This window comes from Diadema antillarum, unplaced genomic scaffold (assembly GCF_040938485.1).
Source record: "Diadema antillarum isolate AM-2024a unplaced genomic scaffold, OU_Dant_1.0 seq00000229_RagTag, whole genome shotgun sequence".
Taxonomy (NCBI): Eukaryota; Metazoa; Echinodermata; class Echinoidea; order Diadematoida; family Diadematidae; genus Diadema; species Diadema antillarum.
Window position 1 is genome coordinate 550821 of NW_027271279.1, and position 22209 is coordinate 573029.

At 38.9% G+C, this 22209-nt stretch overlaps 2 protein-coding genes across 2 annotated transcripts; both read left to right on the forward strand.

The window, feature by feature from the left end:
* The first annotated feature begins 1228 nt into the window (after positions 1 to 1228).
* On the forward strand, positions 1229 to 5847 carry LOC139729241 (fatty acid hydroxylase domain-containing protein 2-like). The gene is made up of 6 exons (XM_071640171.1): positions 1229 to 1333; positions 2263 to 2467; positions 3260 to 3378; positions 3905 to 4113; positions 4561 to 4833; positions 5691 to 5847. Exons 1-6 carry the CDS (start codon positions 1229 to 1231, stop codon positions 5845 to 5847), a joined length of 1068 nt encoding a protein of 355 aa, XP_071496272.1.
* A 4325-nt stretch (positions 5848 to 10172) lies between these two features.
* Positions 10173 to 18351, forward strand: LOC139729231 (E3 ubiquitin-protein ligase RBX1). The gene is made up of 5 exons (XM_071640162.1): positions 10173 to 10271; positions 14705 to 14783; positions 15575 to 15645; positions 16755 to 16840; positions 18190 to 18351. Exons 1-5 carry the CDS (start codon positions 10182 to 10184, stop codon positions 18200 to 18202), a joined length of 339 nt encoding a protein of 112 aa, XP_071496263.1. The 5' UTR covers positions 10173 to 10181; the 3' UTR covers positions 18203 to 18351.
* Positions 18352 to 22209: the final 3858 nt, after the last annotated feature.

Genomic DNA, 22209 nt, shown 5'->3' on the forward strand with positions numbered 1-22209 from the left:
AGACGAAATCAGTAGCAATAAATTTATGCAATTTTGAAACAATATATTGCAACAGAGGTATCATACAACATTACTCCCATTCAATAACAGATAGATAATACCACTGTCAGGGGCGGATCCAGGAATTCCGTAAAGGGGAACGCCTTTGCAAAATTAAAGGAGGGACACATGCGTCCCAATTTTTTCTTTGTATTTCTATTGTTTTAATCAAAAATAAATAATTATACAACTCTTGTCGAGATTGCTGATCCAGTCGAGGTATTAACCAAAAAACTTACCAGGGCTGTGCTATATTCAGTTCTCTGCCTCTTTCTTCTTCTTCTTTTTTTCAAACTAAAAGCCCTTCTCCTGAAAGATTTATATGGCCGTCAGTCGAGTTATACATTTCAATATAATCGAAATGCAGTCAGACCTGTCTTAGCGACCACCCACCGTATACTACCACTAAAACAATTCCCTCCGAGAGAAAAAGCATATTAAAGAACCTGTCTATAGCGGCCACTCGTCTATAACGGCCATCTCTTTGTCTTCCTTAGGTGGCCGCAGTGGACAGGTTTGACTGTACACAGTAAAATGACACAATGATTTTGAATTGATTGCTTTTATAACCACTCCCTTTAATTGATCGTATTTTCTCACACCAATTCTTTTTTTATTTCCGTCAACACTTGAAAAAAAATGAAAGTTTTTCTATTATGTCAGTCTAGTTTATAATGTACAATCTTTTCTTTAATCGTTTGTGTGTTATACCTGTACGTGATTTATATGAATTTTATTGTAGACCCTATGAATAGTTCAATGTTTTATCATGCATATGTATACAGGGCTCCCCTGGAGAGCAGTTGAAAAAAAAAAAACTGAGGGGACTACCTTTCCGAATAAGACTGAATAAATAAAGAAAGAAAGATAGAAAGAAAGAAAGAAAAGAATATATATCTTATTATCATTTTACATCATGGATTGTGTAGAGTTTCCTTGTCATACATAAGGCAGCTGAGGGAGTCAACAAAACCTCACAAAATCCTAACTTGTGAACTCCAATTTTCCCAAAATTTTCCTTAAGCGTATTAGATACCTCCTACCTACTGGATTGACATAAATCATACGCTTGGAGAATTATTGTCCCCTTTAATAATAGCAATTTTTCTTTTTCTTTTTTCAAAGATTTTGCACATTTGTTGTGTCATTTTTTTCTTACTACATCTAAGCTGGAGCATCTAATTTCATCATGGACTCACACCGTGAGAGGACAGCTCACACAGGGGGAAATATACACCGGGATTCGACTCGGGCCATTGAAAGAGATTTTGGTCAGTGCCATCACGACGATAAGGTTCGCATCTTCTTTGATTTGTAGGTATAGATAGGAAATCCCCCCTCCCCTTAAAAAAAAAAAGAAAAAAAATCCCCAAACAAAACTAAAATGAACATGAAAACGCCTGATGATGGCAAAGAAATATCAACTATTGGTCATATAGTCATTAAAATACTATTTCACGTTTACATCACTAAAAATTGTCTCTGGGGTGGCAAGACCTTGTATCTCAAATTTTTGGTGAAAATGACTTTATTCTATTAATGGTCAGATAATCAGTTAAGTGATGGCTTGTCCAAATCCTAGCCGTCTTACCCCCAAAATGAAGCCACCAATGGCATGTCAAAGGAAAGGCCATCTCATTTAGTATTGGATATAATGCTTTGGCTGTCATGTCTTTTTTGTTTTTGTTTCCCTGAACATATGACGAAATATTAATCAGTAGTTATTCAAATGTTCTTAACCTTGTTTGGTCATGAATGTGGCCAAGTATTATTTGATACGTTTCACTTTCCTTGTTTATAAACATTATGTGCAGTACCAGAATGGCGAATGTTTCGGCACTACAAGACAAGGACATTTTAGCATGGTTGGCTTACGCGTTTTCTGGCTTTGAGTTTCGTATTATAATCACAATTTGTCGAATGATATTCAACTTCTCGAGCTCACATGCCTGCTGTTCCTATTTGGGACCCTATAGAGCTAATTAAAAATACCAGACTTCATTCGATACTTAAATTTATCATGATAAATACATATAAAGTAAACAACAACAATAAAAAAACTAACCATCAAAGAGAATGGCTAATGTTTCTTAAAAATAGTAGACGTGATTTCATTAGTATAATGAGATTTTTGTTCTTATATAATGTTTACTCTGTTCGTTAAAGTAATTAACTTGAACATACAGTGGCAATTTATTGTCTCTGTGTCTTATCATCCATCAGACTTCGATGGAAAAGCAAGAAGCTGACCTCAAGTGGACTTTCTCAGTTTTTGCCCTAGCAACGGTCGTCGTGGGCGTGGTCTTACGTCATGAGCTTCACGACCGCTCCGAATCGCACTACCATTACCACCCGAGCTACGTCATCCGAAACCTTTGGAGCAGTTATTATGATCACTTCGAGGGAAGCTGGTCAAAGATGGGATTATGTGAGTTCAGTGCACATTCACTCTTCGATGGTGCGTTGGAACTATTACAAAAGAACCTCCAATATAAAAGTAATGGAAAATGATTGTGTACATGCATGAAGTGAAATATTGTGAATTGTTTCTGAAATGATAGTAATAATGATGATTCTGTAGTATAGTCATTACAAATCATCACCAATGATAATTATCAACATTCTCATGACATGCATCTATGTGTTTGTGAGCAACCTGATAGCTTAGAATAAATTAGCATAATATTTCTACTCTACGTCTGTGTGATTTGGACCCCTTGTAATTATCCGCTATACTAATACTTTGACCCATCCGAGATCAAGCACACATTGCTTGTCAAACATCTCTGTTCATCATCATCAGTGTGTGTGTTTTTTGTTTGTTTGTTTGTTTGATTGATTGTTTGTTTTTTGGTCGGGCAGCCATGTGTCAGTCTATGTGTTGAATGTAAGTTGTATGTATTTCGGGTCACACACCGACTGATTTTTTTTTATTTATTCATATATTGTTGTATATTGTGTACATACATTCAAGATGAATGTTTTTGTTATGTGAAATAATAAAAATCAAATAATGTTTATACATTCAAGATGAATGTTTTTTTATGTGAAATAATGGAAATTTAAAAAAAAGATTTATGAAAAGTAAAAAAAAAGTGTGTGTATGTGTGTGTGTGTATGTGTGTGTGTGTGTGGGTTAATACATGCCAAATATCTTGTGCAATGCAATCAATATGTATTTCTTTTTCTTGTACCATGGTATTGATCTCTTTGTGTTCAGGTCTCTTCTGTTTGGCTATCCTGGAGTACTGGGTCCTCGGCTGTCTATTCCTTATCACAGATCTCACTCATTGGCCATCGTTCATCGCAAAGTTCAAGGTTCAACGAGATCAGACCAAAGTAAGAACATGGCATTGTTTCGACTCAATCTAGTGTCTAGTGGTTTGCTTACTGGTTTGTTTGTTTGTTTGTATGTTTTTGTTTAATTTTCCATCTGAGAAAATGGCTGCGGGGTAGCCCAACTTCAGCTGCACTATCTGGTCTTCCGTGGGGTCCAGATGAAGGTGAGGACGAGACCACTTTACCGGGTTTAGCGGGCTTTGTTTTGTAAGAGACCCCCCCCCCCTCTTATTACGTCCCGTGAAACGCATGGGTAACACTTCGTTATTCCTGAGGGCTCGTTATTCCGGAAGTTTGTTATTCCGAAGGTTCGTTATTTCGAAGATTCATTTACCCAAAATTAAAAACAAAACAAAACAAAAAAACCAACCCCCCCCCAAAAAAAAACAAAAAAAAACAAAACATTATTCCAAAGATTCGTTAGTATACGCATCTGTTTTACATTTTCGGATTAACGAACCTCCGGAGTAACCAACATCACCCATCGTATGAACCTTGTCTCCTTGCATTCTACGTTGGTAACTAGGTCCCACGTGACAAACTTCTGAAAGCGATGGCTACAGCCTTCATCAACCAAACGGTGTTCAACTTCCCCAGCCTCCTCATGGTCGACTACCTCATGAGATGGAGAGGGTGTGGCCATACGGTCGACGAGTTGCCAACGTTTTCACAGTTCCTGATCGAGTTTGCCGTGTTCACCATTATTGAAGAGATCGGGTTCTATTACGGACACAGGTGAAATCTATTTTCCATTTTAAATTGGGCTCATCCTGTACCTTTATTTTGTTTTAGATATAACGACAATAATATACAAATAAATACATTTATACACTGAGAAGATTGTCATATCATACGTGTTTCGGAGGGACTTTTAGAACATGACATAAGCCATCACAGTGACCTTGCGCATGCTCTGTGCGTTCTTCCGCGTCCATTGTTCTCTCAACCAAAAAAAAAAAAAAAAGAAAAGAAAAGAAAAGAAAATGCCAATCACAGGAGTTTTCGTCGTGTGTGATTTATCAGTGACGAGAGAAATCTATGTGACTCCAAAGCAAGGCAGGCGGAATGACGTCATAATGTCTCAATCCACGCTGATCGAAGAAGAAGTATCCTTTGATATCACATCGTCCATTACTGCACTTGTTGATGTTTTTTATATTCTCATTTACCTCCTTTGTTTAGATTGCTTCATCAGCCCGCCCTCTACGCCTCCTACCACAAACAGCACCACGAGTGGACGGCGCCCATCGGTCTCATCACTGTCTACTGCCACCCCGTAGAGCATTTCCTGGCCAACACGGTCCCGGCCGTCGTGGGGCCCATCCTAATGGGGTCCCACCTGCTTACCACGTCCGTGTGGCTGGTGGTGGCCCAAACTGTGGCCATGATTACACATTGTGGATACCACCTCCCTCTCCTGCCGTCGCCGGAAGCTCACGACTTCCACCATCTCAAGTGAGTCGACTGGCGTCGATGATGATGATGATGTCGATGTCTATATCGATTACGTCGTGAAACCCTTTCTTCCATTTCCAGTTCGGTTTCGTTTATTTCATTTCCAAGAAGTACTATCATAACATATATGAATACACAATATTGATAACACATAGAAACAAACTGTAAACTGAGATGGAATATCGTTCATGACAAAATACCAAAAGAAAGTTGCTTCATTTATGTTTTCTTGTGTGTGTCTATGTGCGTGTGTGCGTTTTTGTGTGTGTAAGTGTGTATTTGTATTGAGTTGGGCTTTTGCAGTCAGATTGTAGGACCTTATACGTCCGAATCTTCTCTGATATTTGAATTCGTGAATTGCAACCATGCAGTCACAATAATAGAAATGACGCAGGATTTTTAAGTGTCACAGCTGACACCAAAATCGTATTTACTTCTCTTCCCAATCTTGCGGAGAGATTACTGAACATTATTTACTTTCATCTACAATTTCTATCAAGAAGAGATGCCTGGATGGCGACTAATTTCATGACGGTGTGTTGAAATGACATATAGAATCCTATTAGTGTCAAATCAAACTGCAAAAGTGTATAATATCCTCTTTAAGGGTAGATTGACCCCCCCCCCCGAAAAAAAACCAACAACATGAAATTTAGTTTGTCAAAAAAGATAATTTCTAAATGATAATAATGGTAATAATAATAATAATAATAATAATAATAATAATAATAATAACAATAATAATAATTGCGGCTAATGTATTGTGGGCCCTTATTGCCAGATTGGCGCGGTGTCACATCGCCACATCAAAAATAAAACTGAAACGCTGTCCTCATCTGACTCTTTCATCATTCCAGATTCACCAACAACTTCGGGGTGCTAGGAATCCTGGATTGGATGCACGGAACTGACGTAAACTTCCGGAAAACCAAACAGTTCCAGCGACATTTTACACTGTTAGGACTCACACCGGTTAATGACAGCATTCCAGACGAGCCAAAAGTTGCCCAGTGATCAGCAAAAATGACAAAAATAGTCCACAAACTTTGACGTCTGAGTAAAATTGAACTGATGACCTAACACTCCTTGAACGGCCAGAAACAGTTTTGCACGTTCGATATTCAAGGAGATGCAGTAGCTACTAAACTGTAGCGTGATAGACTAGAAACAACGGTGAATTGAAATCTAGTTGATCGACAGACGATGATTATTTTTTTTTTCCGTAGGACAATCCTACCTGGACAATAACCTCAGACCCTCCTCCTGACTCTAAACCTAACCCCGATTCCCTAACCATAATCCTGAACTTAATCCTGACCCTTACCCAAATTCTAACCCAAACTATTACCATATTAGTACTAATCCTAAACCTAATCCTCGCTAACCGGTAATTAGCCAGGGTGTCCTTGGGGTTAATTGTCTAGATACGTTGTCTTTTTTTTTCACCAAACAATACCATTCTAAAAGGTAGAACATTGTCATCACGCGAGAGCGAAAATCCCTAATAAAATAAGATCAGTATTACATAACAAAAACGAAATTCGCATTTGGTTTGCAAGAAAGCTGGTATAATGAAAGTTGGAAGTGTTTGTCGTGGTCATGATGGTAAACAGGAGCGATTATAGCCTAAACAGGACTCTTTGCAATTTGCTGCACTGGATGAGATGTTATTTTTAGTTGCCATGGATATGGTAATGTCCCTGTGCGATTAACCCGTACAATTAACGGGTATATACGTTTTCGCTGTTCAGCTAACGTTTTCCACTACCTTTTGATTACCGCATTATACCCAGCCACATATTGCGTAAATAACAAAATGATAATCATGATTTTGATATTCGTAAAGCTTTTAAACTTGATTTCCCAAAGAAAATACAATATGCCTGAGTCTCCATGGCAACAGAACTCTGGTGTATTTTTTTTTAAATACTGAAATGAATGTAAATAAGACGACTTTTGCCCAATCCCATGAGTCTGGTAATATTTCGGGTACAAAATAGATGTAAAAAGATTTTAGATATACATGTTTTTATTCAATGTAAAATCACTGACTATGCAAGTAACAATATATCTTCATGACTGTCTTTAACCAAAACCCCATGCTAATGACAATAACTTCTTAAAGACAGTTTACCCCGAACTATACTAACGTGGATATATTATGTGCCAAAGGGGAAGACGTATATAGTGAATGGGATGATCGATAAAACTTTAAATGGAGAGCGGTTTGTGTCACGTAGTCGTTGCGTTATGCCTTTTTTTCAAATAAACTGTGTGACTTATGAAGGAAAAAATAATAATATTTTGTACTAGTTTGGAAGTAGTTCCCGATTTTATCGTGAGGCTGTTCTATACCTAAACTCAATGGAACTGCTGGTGGATGAGACTTTCATAGCGTATACCATTCGTTGTTAGTATACCCTGCGCATAGTGTCAGTTTTCTGAGGTGCACGTCACAAGTTCGACACCCACTAATCACACAGCCCACGTCTAACAGCCCACGAGACATAAAACCCACGAGTTATACAGCCCATGAGTTATATGGGATTATACAGCCCATGAGTCATACAGTCCATGAGTACAACACTAAGCAATAAGCCCCGTGTTGTAAAGTCGAACAATCAGGCTGTTTTTACCTGAGCTCATGGGCCTTTGATATGCCTCATGGGCTGTCTGTTGATTCATGGGCTGTATGACTCATAGACCATTTTTTCAATGTCTTACTAGTACTCGTGGGCTGTATGATTCGTGGATTTCGGGTCCCAGTCGTGATGTGACCCCGTTTTCTTAGATTTTGATGAAAACTGATGTCTCACTATAAAGCCCGGTCACACAGCGCTTTACGGCTTAATCACGGCCAAAACACGTCAAAAAGTGGTCTCCCGTGAAGCAGACGATGTTGTTCGCGTTGATGTCGTGTGTAAGATGAGCTAGGATCGATTTATAGACGTGGCAGGACGCGAGCAAAAATCGAAACGGCGTCGGACGCGGTAAAAGGTTTTGAACTGCTCAAAATTTTATTCCGCGGACAATAACCACGGGTGGCACACGTGGTAAAGACATGCAACACACGTGAAACACACGTGATAATCCGTGTTCCGGCAGTGATTAAAACTTGGGGAGACGCGGTAAGACGTGAAAAGCTTAGCGGTCTGTCACGGGCAGAGCACGGTCATCTGACGCGTGTTACGCGTTGGTATCACTTGAAATAGCGTGTATTTAGCGGCTTATCACTGACAATTTTTCCGCGTACATACACGTGGCTGGACGTGGTTATATATAGCCGTGCTTATTTAGGCAGTGCTTCAGTGGAACAGCCGCCAACGGCCATACCCCGTACAAAGCACGGCCAAACCAAAATTGACCCAAAAATTACCACTTACGACCACGTCCACCAGATTTTCATAACTTTTTGTACGTGATTTAGACGTGGAGTGCTGTGTGACCGGGGCTTCAAGTAATATGAAAAAACATTCAAATAAATATCTGAGAAACATTGGGGGCAGATAAAAAAGTAGCAAATAGATAGGCCTATAATCTGACATGCTATACTGTAACCTTAGATATGAGTGTGAAGATTTCATCTCAACAATTGAAATCTGAGTGGTCAACAAACTTTTGTGCAAACTTTTTTCGTGTTGGCAATTAGCCATTCCAGAATTCACGCCGGAGTTCACGCACTCTTGTCACACATGCAGATGATTCGTGGAGATCTGAATTTCTGTTTAATGTTCATTTGCAAATACTTACACTCAAGAGGTGGGCCTGGCATGGGCATCTAACTCTAAAAATAACATGTTTATTGATTTAAATGCACGTAAATGCAAGATTAATTAGTCTAGTCACTCGGCAAACATGGGCAGTGTATGTCAATCATTCATAATTAATCACACACACCACTGTAATCTAGTTCTGAGCATGGTAACTGTTTACACATCAAAAGGTTAAATTACAGTGTGGAGGTGATTAAGAATGGCATAGGCCCTACTTGTGCAATAAAAAAAAGAAGAGCTATAAAGCATCTGTGGGAACTTAATGATAATAGAATTTAAAAAAAAAAACGCCTCAGAATTGAGAACTTATATAGCATACCTGTATTATGAAAGTGCCAAAGTAGTTGAGTGCAATACATTGTATCATAATCTATAGATGACGTCTAATATAGTAATAGTTTGTGTTGTATTTGTTGTTGTTGTTGTTATTATTGTTGTTGTTGAAGCCTAGGCATAAGTGTAATCATGGGGGCTGCAAAATTGGACTAAATGATGTGAGTGCATGGATTACAGAAGACTCCATCAGATATTTAGGCGTCACAGTACTCCCTCATCAAGAAACGCTTCGCTATATAGGCCTATTATTTATCATCTTTCCAAGTTGGCCCACTTGACTGGTTCTTCAGATGGACAAAAAGGGATAATAGGCCATGTCGACAGTTTTGGCTGAGATCAACTACGGTTTCCAACTTTTTTTTTTTACTATAACGAAAAACCTCCTATTCATGAAAGAGCATTTAATTGTTATTCTAAGAGGAATTCAAAGTCTGTTTGACGAAATCGGTTTTGAAATGGCTGATATAGACCCAAAACAAAGCGATCTGAATCAAAGGTGTATTGGACCCACTTTTGTTATAGGAACGCTAATTTGTTTCACTTTGTTTTTAGATAGCCTATCTCAGCCATTTCAGAATCGATTTTCATCAAATAAACTTTGAATTCCTCTTACAATTGTATGCTCTTCGCTATTTCATACCTATTACATACTGTGGTTTCTCACTGTGGTTTCTCACTGTGGTTTCTCACAAAAAGCTTAATCCCCATCTCAACCAAAACTATAGGCCTATACGCCATATCCCTTAGAGGGAAATTTACCCCAAATTACATGTATGTGAACTGAGGTTATGTAGTGAATGGATGGCAATATGTAGTATAACATATCAGTCTTGTTATATATAGTTCTAGTCTTGAACAATAATTTTAGTGTTCTTAATTCGCACGCAACATATTTTAGATGTCTATGATCTATAAACAAGGATCGAGATGGGCCTGCATGTGTGTTTGCGTATACTATATCTCCCTTTTTCATTTAAATACACTCGAGTACGACTTTCATTTATTTCCCAAAGTTTTGTAACTTATCAGAACACGAGTGTATTAAAGTGGGAAATAAAAGAAGGTATCTGGGTTTGAATTTTGCAAAAGTTTATCCAAAGCGGTACATACTGGGCACACATCCGACATGGCTACATCATTATTATTTTTAGCTAATTTTGTACACCGATCGCGCTATCGCTATCCATAGCAGCCGATACTCCTGATCGCTAGTGATCGGTCATACCGGTACAAATCAACATGGCCACCGCAATGGACGTTGATCCTCCGTCAACCAGTGCTGCAGTAAGCAGTACTAAAAGCGAGAAGAAAAGATTTGAAGTCAAGAAGGTGAGAACATTCGTGCAGATCATTAACTGCGATGATATAGGTAGATTGACAGACGTAAAAGTCGTACATTGATTCAAGTTTCTTGAGGCAGTTGTGTCAGTCGGTAGAGACGAACGTGGATCGAACGAACTCATGACTGTATTGCACTGCGGTGGATTGCATTGCTCTTCGTCACCCGTTCATCCCATATTATGAAATGCTGTCACACCGTATCCCACAAACACGGACGTAGACGCGACTGTCGTGTAACCCAACCCCAGACAAGTGCTGTAGAACATTTACAAGTTTACTGTACGCCACGGATGGCATGAACGAATGTAGTGTAAATTTACTACTAGACCTAGCACTAGTCTAGAACTAGTAGAACCTAGTAAAGTAAATTTATGTAGAATCGCCAAAAGAAAACAGCGCAGCGAGACAGTGCAGTGGTGCTATTGAGTATCGCCTCACTTGCCCGAGCTGCAAGAGTCATTGCAATCATGTCATTACTCGTGTCATGATTGTGATGGTGCAATATGCAACGTTAATCGTTAGCCTACATTAGTATATTAAGTAGAGTAACTGCGTCAGTAAGCGGCCGTGCAGCCGTTCGCGGCAGGTACAACATACACGGTAATATACCGTAGTTATGGGTAAACTCGGCCTAGTGGGTAAAGTCGGCCGCCAGCGCGCACAGTACATGAAACACTGCATAAACACTGCATTGCACTGTTACATGCACACTACACATATACTAACACACTAGCAATCAACAAAAACCAACCGATAAAATGGGCACGATCTCTGACGAAAGTGAAATTTTCTCACCTAAATGACAACATATCGCATCGAAAATGAAATTTTCGGTACTTCTTAACATAACAGTTAAACAATGGTCCAAGAAACTTGATTTTTTGTCGTTTTCTCGATGTTCATGGATTTTGAAAACATATCCTCACGTAAAATAGAACTTTCGCGAGCCGATGTGGGCCGCCATTTTTTTCGGAAAGTGGATGTTACCATCGAAAAAAAATGAGAAAAACACGAGAAAGACATCAACAACACCGCCAGAATTGCGATCTTGTTTGCGGCCAATGCATGTGCGCCCGCTATTTTCACGTGCTTTCGCAATGGGAATTGGCGCTTACGCAATGTTCGCGAGACATGTGAAGGCGTTCAGCTAAAGATCGCGGAGCACGCGCGTATTGCATAGGGATTGTAGGGTTGGGGGTACCACGTATCGACACCCTAAGGATCTGTAGCTTGTTTATTCTAAAAATATAATACAAATCCGCCTAATTCTTACCTCAAATATGCCATAAATACTGCAGTTTTGAATGTCGTGACCGTCTCGTTGATTATGAATCTCCGTTTTAAAATAGCGCAATTTTAGTGCGTGCGTTCCGTTTTCTTCGCGCAGCTAAAAAGGGAACCTTGCGATCGACACCCCCTCTCCTCCATAGGTATACACGTGAATTTCACAGCATAGGTATACACGTGAATTTCACAGGCCATAGGTAATACACGTGAATTTCACAGCCATGCGTCGTTACTGATCGGATGTGTAATTTTTAGCTTGGTTTGTTTGAGTTTGATTTTCGTTTCTTCGTTTTTATTGTTTTTATAGCTAATGACACTTAATCCCGCGCGTACTTTTTTGTTCTATACGCAAACAGCCATGATACGCAGGGTGTCGATGGGAAGGTGCCCTGTCGATAGGTGGTGCCCCAACCATACATCGTGCCGCAAGCAGAAATACTACGTCGCATATCGCCCTTATCGGCGAAAATTGTGCCGGGTTTTGCCCTGGTAAATCATGAAAACTGCGTTGGTCAATGGTAAATTTCTTTTATGAAAACAATTGCGTTAATGAATAATCTTGTCTATGATATATGAAATGGTTGAAAATAATTTGCCTGATTTGTTTACAAGTTGGAAAAACCCTTAACAATGCTTAAACTGCCGCAAACGGGATATTTTACTCTAGTACAACTTAGAAAGTATACTTGGATGACCCGCACCTCGTCATAGTTAATGTTTCGTCACTGAAATTCTATGAAATCCCACTCACATACACTAGTACAGTGACCGTGATGCTCCCATAGACAAGCACGTAACATTCTAACCCCGTCGCGGGGCGCTGTAACACAATAAACACTGTAACACCTTTACGGTACGTATTTGTCCGTATGGGGTCGCTGCTGCGGTAAGTAACATTCAAGATGTGTGCGGGTGACCGTGATGATTCTTATAACACGTACACGTATAAATTTAAGATTTTTGCGAAAAACTGTTCGGTTTTCACCACACTGTCCACAGTTTGCTTGGTTGTGGTACACCTGCCAAGTTTCAAGCATACTGAACACAGTCCCTGGCAGGGTTGAATTTTTGTTCAGTGCGCTTGTAACAATTGCAGGGTGACGTATTCGGGCCCCTGACGAGGTCGGGCACCTCACTTGACAACCAAACATATTTTAGTTTTAAAGTCACAAGTATGTGTAGTTCTATGTTACAGAGTTACCAAATTTACTTTATATTTTACAGTTTAGTTATGGAGAAGGGCTAACTGTACAACTACATAGTAAAATTAAAATTCAGGCTACTGCGACTGTAGTAACCCTGTAAGGCTGTACTGTATGCTGTACGTTACACATCATGGCAGTGGCAATGCATGAGAGTGGTGATTATACTAGACGCTAGTAATTACAGACTACGATTGTTTTGAATGAAATTTATTTCCACTGTGACCGACCAATGCACTATTTTGTCAAGGATACAAATGGATTTCAGCATGAAATAGAATGGCAATCCAATGCAGTGGTTCTGATGTTATCCACAGTTTTGACCTTATCAAGAAAGAACTTCATTTGTAATCTTATTTATATTATCACCTAGACACTTTTATAGAAATGGGCTTTGTAGACAAATTATTGATAAATTATTTAGTATGTTATAGTGTTCTCATATGTGTTTCAACTTTTCTATGATGTCATTATGATCAAATATTGGCCATATATAATGAAATTATTTGTCCCCGCCGAACGAGTTCAAGCAGGGGACTATGAAACGGGCTCCGTACGTGTGTGTGTCCGTGTGTCCGTCCGTCCGTCCGTCCGTGTGTCCGTGTGTCCGTGTGTGCGTCCGTGTGTGATCAAAATCTTCAATTTGCTACTTCTCTGTCATTTATGAGCCAATTTTGATTCTGTTTGCTTTATATGATAGCACTACATGGGAGCTTTGAAACTTCTACACAGAATTTCAGTCGTGACCTTTGACCTTGACCTTTGACCTATATTGTACATTTTGCTACAAAATGCTACTCCTTCGCCATTTCTAACCTGATTTCGATTCCGTTTGCTTTATGTGATGGCACTAGGTGAGGGCTTCAAAACTTCTACACAGAATTTTGACCTTTGACTTCTTTGACCTTTGACCTTGATTTTTGACCTATATTGTACATTTTGCTACGAAATGCTACTCCTTCGCCATTTTTAACCCGATTTCGATTCCGTTTGCTTTATATGATGGCACTAGTTGAGGGCTTCAAAACTTGTACACAGAATTTTGACCTTTGACTTCTTTGACCTTTGACCTTGATTTTTGACCTATATTGTGCATTTTGCTACAGAATGCTACTCCTTCGCCATTTCTAACCCGATTTCAATTCCGTTTGCTTTATGTGATAGCACTAGGTGAGGGCTTCAAAACTTCTACACAGAATTTTGACCTTTGTCTTCTTTGACCTTTGACCTTGATTTTTGACCTATATTGTACATTGGCTACAAAATGCTACTCCTTCGCCATTTCTAACCCAATTTCGATTCCATTTGCTTTATGTGATGGCACTAGGTGAGGGCTTCAAAACTTCTACACAGAATTTTGACCTTTGACTTCTTTGACCTTGATTTTTGACCTATATTGCACATTTTGTTACAAAATGCTACTTCCGGCGGGGACATATGTTACGCACCGCGTAATTTCTACTTTTCCTTGTTTAAATAACTTTCCTGCTGAGTCATGTAGAAATAACCACAGAAGAACGTGCCCTTACGCCATGGGTACAAATACTATGAGGAGTAGCAATTGAATTTCAAACTCGTACATTTGAAGACAGTTTGGGAGTAACTCTCCTAGTTGAAATTGCACTTGAGAACTAATTTGACAAAATGAAATATGATTAGTTCCGGAGGCCTTTCCAAAAATGAAAAAACAATTAGTTCCCTTTCCGAGAGAAAAGTTTGTGATTTCCCAATTCAGAGGCAATATACTGTACAGGGCATTTCTGTCAGAGGGCAACATTTTCTGAAAGTTGAATATCAGTCAAAATTTGGGAAACTCATGAAAAATAGAATGCTGTAAGACTGAGAGAAGCAGCATACAGTATTATACCAAACATAAATCAAGACAATTGTTGACACTGTCTTTATTTTACCCTCTTGTATTTTTCCTTTCAGTGGAATGCTGTTGCATTGTGGGCATGGGATATTGTCGTCGATAACTGCGCCATCTGCAGAAATCACATCATGGATTTGTGTGAGTGCAAAACTTCATTTAATCTTCTGGAGCATCCCTTGTTAGACGTTTAACTGATATAAGAATTACATTTTAATTTGCCTTGGTAATTTTCATTCTTGATGTCTTTTACTTTGTATCATAGCTTTACTGTTTAGTTAGAAATGTAGAAGATATTACATTATGCCAAATAAGTTACGTTCTCATGACTTCATTCTCTGAAATCATACAATGTAGCTATTCAAAATCCAATTCTAAGACTCAGAGATAATTTGATTATGGCTGATTTACTGACAAATGACACCTACCTTGCCCTCATAGGAATTCAGTGACTGAAAAAAAGACAAATAAATAGATAAATGAATAAAAAAATAAAAAATACCTTGAGCATATGGAGCCTTGACTGTGTCACTCTACAATACATAGAACGGTCTACTTCTTCATGAATGAACCATTTGTGTGTTGTTGAGTTGTTTTTTTTTCATGCTTCTCCTGAAGACTGTGCTTGCTTTTGTATTGCTTTCTTTTAATACTTTTTTTTTGGGGGGGGGGGGGGTTTCAGTTGAGAGGATCATTTCCGGGCTTTTACGTGATTGTTACTCTTTAAACTTGGATGTGCATTCCACCATGTGCTTGTAAACATGAATGCGACATTCTGTTCTGTTTCAGATGTATAAGTTTAATGGGCAATTAAACATCCACCTGTACATCTCAAGACAGAAGCAGCACTTTTCACTTAGAAGGCCATGATGAGGACAATCTAGTTGGTGTGATGATTGAATTATGGTGATTTTATTTCATATTCCTTCCAGGTATAGAATGTCAAGCTAACCAAGCATCTGCAACATCAGAAGAATGCACAGTAGCCTGGGGTGTGTGTAATGTAAGTATGAAAGTTACACACAACACATCGCATACTTTATTCTAAATACAAATGTAGTACATGTATTTAGGATGTACATTTCTGGGGAAGTGTCAAATGCTATGCAAATAAGTTGTAATTGGTCAACATGTTGTATGCACTGTCATGAAAACTATACTTAACTGAAGTTGTATGCTTGCATGTGAGATTACCAACTACAGTCAAACCTGTCTATAGCGGCCACCCAAGGGATATGGGAAAAGTGGCCGTTATAGACAGGTGGCCGCTATAGACAGGTAACACGTATCATCGTTGTATACATCTATATATACTTACATGTACATGTACATGTATGTGTGTACGCATGCACATGTGTGTATCATGCATAGAACAATGCCGGTGTTTATGAAATTGTTGCACAGTACATGATGTAGCATGTGCAGTCATGAAGAAAGCTTAACACTAGTGCCTTATTGTGACTGAATAAGTGATGAATGCAACGGTGGTGATCACTGAACGTTGCCCAGGAATGACTGGCACGGCTAACAAGCAGAAAAACACGTTGAATTATCGGCTCGGCTACGGCTCCATCGGGTTTTTGGCCGCTATAGACAGGTTAAAATCTACCGCGGGAAACAAAATTTGTGGCCGCTGGCCGCGTTAGACAGGTGGCCGCTATACACAGGGTCTTTAACATTGCTTTTCTCTCGGGGGGATTTTTCAGTGGCCGCTATAGACAGGTGGCCGCTATAGACAGGTGGCCGCTAAGGCAGGTTTGACTGTATCTTACTATAAGAGTTAACCTGTGGAAATCAGTAGAGTTCTTCATTGACGAATCATGCAAATTATCTGTTGCTCTATTAAATAGGATTTTCATATGTTGCACTGTCGTATAGTTATGTAGACATGTCATGTGGGGCACATAACAAACTTTTTTCTTGGTTGATGAGTTGACACAGAACATGATGTTCATTGTCAGGGAGTCCATTTCTGTGAATACAGTGCTCATCTTTAGTTGTCATCTGCTGTATGAGGAACACCACTGAAAGATGATATGTCGCACAAGTAATCACTTCATTTTACTGGAGTGTGATTCTTTTTATCGTCTTTCCTTTTTCCTCTATTTTCAGCATGCTTTCCATTTTCACTGCATCTCACGCTGGCTGAAGACCAGGCAAGTGTGTCCACTGGACAACAGGGAGTGGGAGTTCCAAAAGTGAGTATATTTGAGTGGTGGATAGTCTTTTATGAGAAAAATAAATCACTTGAGCTTTGATTATTATCAAGCATTCTATGGTTATTAGATTAAAGAAGAAAGCTGCATTATAGAAGCAGGACAATGGCAACTTGACTGAAAGGCATCCTTGCTAGGTGATTGCAAGACTGAAATAATTTGATGTGAGGGATATACTGTATACGCCATATATTTCCGAGTCTAAATTTTCGCAAATCAGGAATCCCCAACAATTTTGCGAGTGGTTAAATTCGCGATCGTGGAGTCCTGTACTGAACGGAGAATAGTACACGTGTACGTCACATTCACATCGGGATCAGAGTCAACATTTTCGCATGTCTTTAATTTCGCAAATAGCACCTGACTCGCGAAAGTAAAAACCTCGCAAAATATTCGGCCTATATCTTATTTCTGATTTCATATCAAAACAAGGATGACAAGTGACATCATAACTTCTGCCTTTTTGAGTATATGTTTCAGACGTATGTCACTGACTTTTGAAAACATGGGAAACTTCCCAAACTTTCTTTTTAAGTACCTATCTAATTTGATGAAACTCTGCCATTCTGTTCATCTGATTTTACTCTATTCATTAAAGCCAATTCATGCATGGTGTGGAATTGTACTTTGCCTCATAATCAGCTTAGCACTCTATGCGAGACTAAGGAGAATGAAGAAAATATTAAATTTTAAAGGGGAAGGCTAGTAACTGATCAGTGGGAATCAGTGGAAATGCTGGGAGATGATTGTTCCAATCCTTATGGGATTCATTCAAGAGTTCATTGTATATCTATTGTTGTGTGAAAATGATTTGCTTCAGAACGGTCTCATATTCAAGTAATGTGCAGATTAATGCTCCGTCACTGACCAGGGACGCTAACCTGGAAGCATTAAACTGCACATTACTTGAATATGAGACCATTCTGAAGCAAATCATTTTCACACAACAATAGATATACAATGAACTCTTGAATAAATCCCATAAGGATTGGAACAATCATCTCCCAGCATTTCCACTGATTCCCACTGATCAGTTACTACCCTTCCCCTTTAAGTTTTGTACAGTCAGTGTACTTTCAAGATTTGAGGATGGAAAGACCATGTCTTGTTTCGAATGATTTATGTTAGAATTAAAAAAAAAAAATCATTTTTGAATATGTGAACAAATACAACATGGTCCCTTAAAACTTCATTGAAGCCAAAAAATGTTACAATTTCACTCTGTGTGATGCATCAATACACGTAACAGTGTTTACAAGTCTTTGTGTGCCTGATGTCTGGATGATTTCATCTTTCTCACCAATGGCATTGTTGTTTGTTTCATTTTGCAGGTATGGACGCTGAGCCTTCGTTGGTTGCTGTATGGGGGATGTATTTATACTAAGATGGGGGCTTACTGCTCCCTGGGATGTACAGAGCAGACTTTGTACATAACGTAGTAAAAGAGAAATCAAAGGCAGTGGGAGGGGGAACAGCTGGTAGATAAGCCTTTCAAAAATATACAGTACCTTGCATCTGAGGGCAGCAGAAAGAATTCCAGTATACAAAGTGTCCCTTCTTTTTAATTCATTGTACCTTTCCCTTCATCACTTGCCCAATCAAACTTCTGTCTAACTGCGTCGGTGGCTTGATATCGACTGCCTTTGTACAGACTGTAAAAAAAAGGGCACCTGTGGCAGGCCCCCACCCCCAGCCACATTCATGCTGCCTGATCTGACCATTGAGATCTCCATGCTAGCTGGATAACAACTCCGTGTACCTCTGTTTTTAGTGGAGAGCAAACTAGTTGTCCATGCAGGTCACCACACTTCCTTGTGCATTCCCACTCGTCTCCGTACCGCCAGAGCTGTGTACAGGTGGCTCCCATTACAACAAAGTCCTCGAGACTGGCAGTTTTCTTTTATTATATCAAAAGTTCATAACAGTGGAAGAGTAAAGTACCAGGTAGGTAAAGACATATTGTTGATAATTTTAGGACCTGCATTTTTCCTTCGTCATAACAAGAATTTGTTATATCCATGTTTGTTATAATGGGAGTGTCATGTATGATGTAGGCATATAATGTATTGTCAATAGGAAGAGCTGTTTTCGTACACAGCCCCTCATGAAGGCTGAGAAGTCCCTTTACTAATGCCTGGATTTAAATTAAAAATGAACCCTTTAAGGATGGTACAGTATTGGTGGAGATGAGGATTTGGCTTTAAACTTTTTGCGAGATATCAAGAAACCACTTATGAAATAATACAGAGCATACCATTCTAAGGAGAATTCAAACTTTAATAGATGAAAATCGGTTTTGGAATGGCTGAGACATCCAAAAACAAAGTAAAACAAAGCAATCCTAATAAAAGGTGGATCCCACCTTTTATTAGGATTGCTGTTTTGGGGATATCTCAGCTAATTCAAAACCAATTTTCATCAAATAAACATTGAATTTCTTTTGGAATTACATACTTTTTCATAATTCATACGAGGTTTCTCATTATCTCGCCAAAAATATTAGAAACCTGAGGTTAGGCCTCGACCAAAACTATACAATCCCTTTAAATGAGACTAGACAGAGGACCTATGTGTGATGCTGATGGTGGCTAGATAGCAACTCTCTATACCCCTGTTGTTTGCAGAGCAAGCCAGTCGCCTGTGCAGATCACCACATACCCTACTGTGATCCCATTTTTCTCAACCACACTAGATCTGAGTAAACAGTTTGCATATGTGTACGTTTATTTTTATTTGTATTGTCTACAACCAGAAATATATGTTTGAATATGCATAATAATCTACAATAATTTATAAAGTGATTATGGTATAAGCGACTCCCTTTAAAACAAAGTCCATGGGACTGGCAGTTTTCTTGGGTTAAATCAAAATTTTGTTATACTGTACATGTATTGAATTTTTACTTCTGTCTAAGGAGAATTTCGTTATACACCTAACCATATTTGTTGTAACAGGAGTGTACCGTATGATGGTATGTATACATTGTACAATGCCCCTGGGCACATCAAGGCTGCTCACAAGCAATCTAATTCCCCAAGGTATGTGATAGATAAGGCCAGGGTTACTGCCATCTCTTTGCACTACAAGGTTGAGTACATTCTTTAATGCAGCGAGGCAGTTGTCTTAGGTAACTTACAAATTAGCATTGTCTTGAAGATATGTTTTCTCTGTTCAAAAATGTTAAGATTTGTGTTTTTTGAGCCTCTTTTTGCACAGTGTTAAAAGTATTCTTTTCTTTCATCATGGATCAAAAATAAAGTCCATTATGAAATTACATGTACTTGGAAATATCCACTGCTTCATTTATTGTATGTTTACCAACTTGTATGTGGTTGATATTGTTACATGTCTTGTACATTGCACATGCAAATTGTACAACTTGTTATCTGTTGTAATCCAAGTACAGCGTACTTGGTGATATTTTTCAAAGATTATACGTGTTGATTGAGTGAAAACAGCAATATTAGAACACATTTGTGAAACTGAGTAAAATCACACAGGCTCTTTCAAGGTTATGAAATTTTAAAGTTTCTGTTCAGTCACTGCTGGATGAGAGACTACTATGGTTCAAGATGTCACATGCATCGAACCATTTAGGAAAAATATAAAGAGAATTCCACAAAATCTCAATTTTTGAAAAAAAGAAAAATCCAAACACATTATTCCCACAAGTCGTGTTGACGTATGTTAAGGGTAATATTCCTCTTGCCTTCTGAAAGAAGCAAGTCAAGTGGTCTTTTATTATGCGAGAAAAGTGCAAGTATGTTGAATTTTCTGTATATTTTCTTTATATTGTTCTACACACGTGACATCACAAGCTGTAGTAGTCTTCTCATTCAGCCATTGTGGCATTGAATCTTCCAAAATTCGTAACTTTTGAATGAATTATCTGATTTTCCTCAAACTATCACTGATACAATACAATATTAATATACAATATTAAATGGGTTAGTCAAATACCGGCTAGTGATTGGCTAAACACAGTCACGTGATGGAGGCACATTGGTTATGTTCGCCCATGGGCAGAACATTTTGTAATGTTCTCCCGTGGGAAAACATTTTCACGGAACAAATGACAAACGATACCAAACGATTGAACGATCATATTTTTCACGCAATCGATGGGATAAATTTGCCTACAAATGTATGTAATGCGTACGAAAGTGTGATTTGACTAAGCCATATAATATAACAGATGATGACTTTTGTTGTCGGGAACACGCAACAAACATTCCACCCTCGGGGTTTGAAATGCTATTTCAGGAGGCTATAAGTCCCTTGACTTTGTCCCTCCCCCGCCAGTCATCATCTATAATAAAAATCATAATGTACATGTTGTGTACTTGTATTGCTGCATTCTCTCAATTCACATACATGTATATCAAGGTGAACTTGTCCTTAAATCATTATTCCTCTTAACATACATACACACACACACACACACACACACACACAAAACCCTTACAATGTACTTGCACAATGCATCTCATCAATATGATTCTACTCTAGTGTCAGATGCTTAATGCAGCACGATAACAGAAGCCTATGAGAGCTTTACTTTTGTCGACACATCAAGAACAAGACCACTGTGCAGCTCACTGTTTTCGTAGAAAGATTTATTGACAGAAGGTGTACTGTAGTTTGTAGAAACTTCATATTTTACTGACACGACAGTAAACTGGATATATTAATCACCTCTAACACAGCTCATCAAGTTAACATTAATGTCACACTCTTTCTCGCATACAATATGTAGGTCACATTCCTTGTGGCTGAGGGTAGTCCATAGACTTGGAACCAAATTCAGCTCCTGTTACTTTACAAGTTAATTTCCATTTGTCTTCTATGCGAGAGGAAATATACAGACATTTAAAGGACATTTCTTGACTTTTGAGACATGCATTTAGACCAAGGCTTTTAATGTGAATTTTAGGCACATAGATCCAGTAAGCAGTTGTTTAGTTGAATGCATACGCGGGCGCATGGCGCAAGTTTCCTACAGAGACCCATGCTATCGACTCCTCTTTAGCGCTTGCGCTGTGACCCATTTCCACGAGTCTGAAGAAGTCCGATCCACTGTAGCCAGTGGTCCGATCACAGTTCGGTTCATGATTCGGCTGATGATGACAGCTTTAGCAAACTTCTTTTGTGACGTCATAGTAAGAAGCGCGCACCTTGGCATCACGACAGACTGCGTGATGCGCAGAAGACAACAAAGGCAATGTTACCTAGCAACACCTACATGCTTTACTCTTGATGACAGCTCAACTTCGGCAATCTTCATATCATGCTAACAGTGATCGGCAGTATCATCCAACAGCGCCCCCGCAACCACCGGGTCTATGTGCCTT

What these genes read in the sequence shown, in the direction of transcription:
- LOC139729241 (XM_071640171.1), top strand. Translation starts at nt 1,229, where the DNA reads ATGGACTCACACCGTGAGAGGACAGCTCACACAGGGGGAAATATACAC. An exon ending in TTCAACGAGATCAGACCAAA is followed by an intron (nt 3,379 to 3,904) that starts GTAAGAACATGG and finishes GTTGGTAACTAG; the next exon opens with GTCCCACGTGACAAACTTCT. An exon ending in CACGACTTCCACCATCTCAA is followed by an intron (nt 4,834 to 5,690) that starts GTGAGTCGACTG and finishes TCATCATTCCAG; the next exon opens with ATTCACCAACAACTTCGGGG.
- LOC139729231 (XM_071640162.1), top strand. Translation starts at nt 10,182, where the DNA reads ATGGCCACCGCAATGGACGTTGATCCTCCGTCAACCAGTGCTGCAGTA. An exon ending in AAATCACATCATGGATTTGT is followed by an intron (nt 14,784 to 15,574) that starts GTGAGTGCAAAA and finishes TATTCCTTCCAG; the next exon opens with GTATAGAATGTCAAGCTAAC. An exon ending in TAGCCTGGGGTGTGTGTAAT is followed by an intron (nt 15,646 to 16,754) that starts GTAAGTATGAAA and finishes CTCTATTTTCAG; the next exon opens with CATGCTTTCCATTTTCACTG.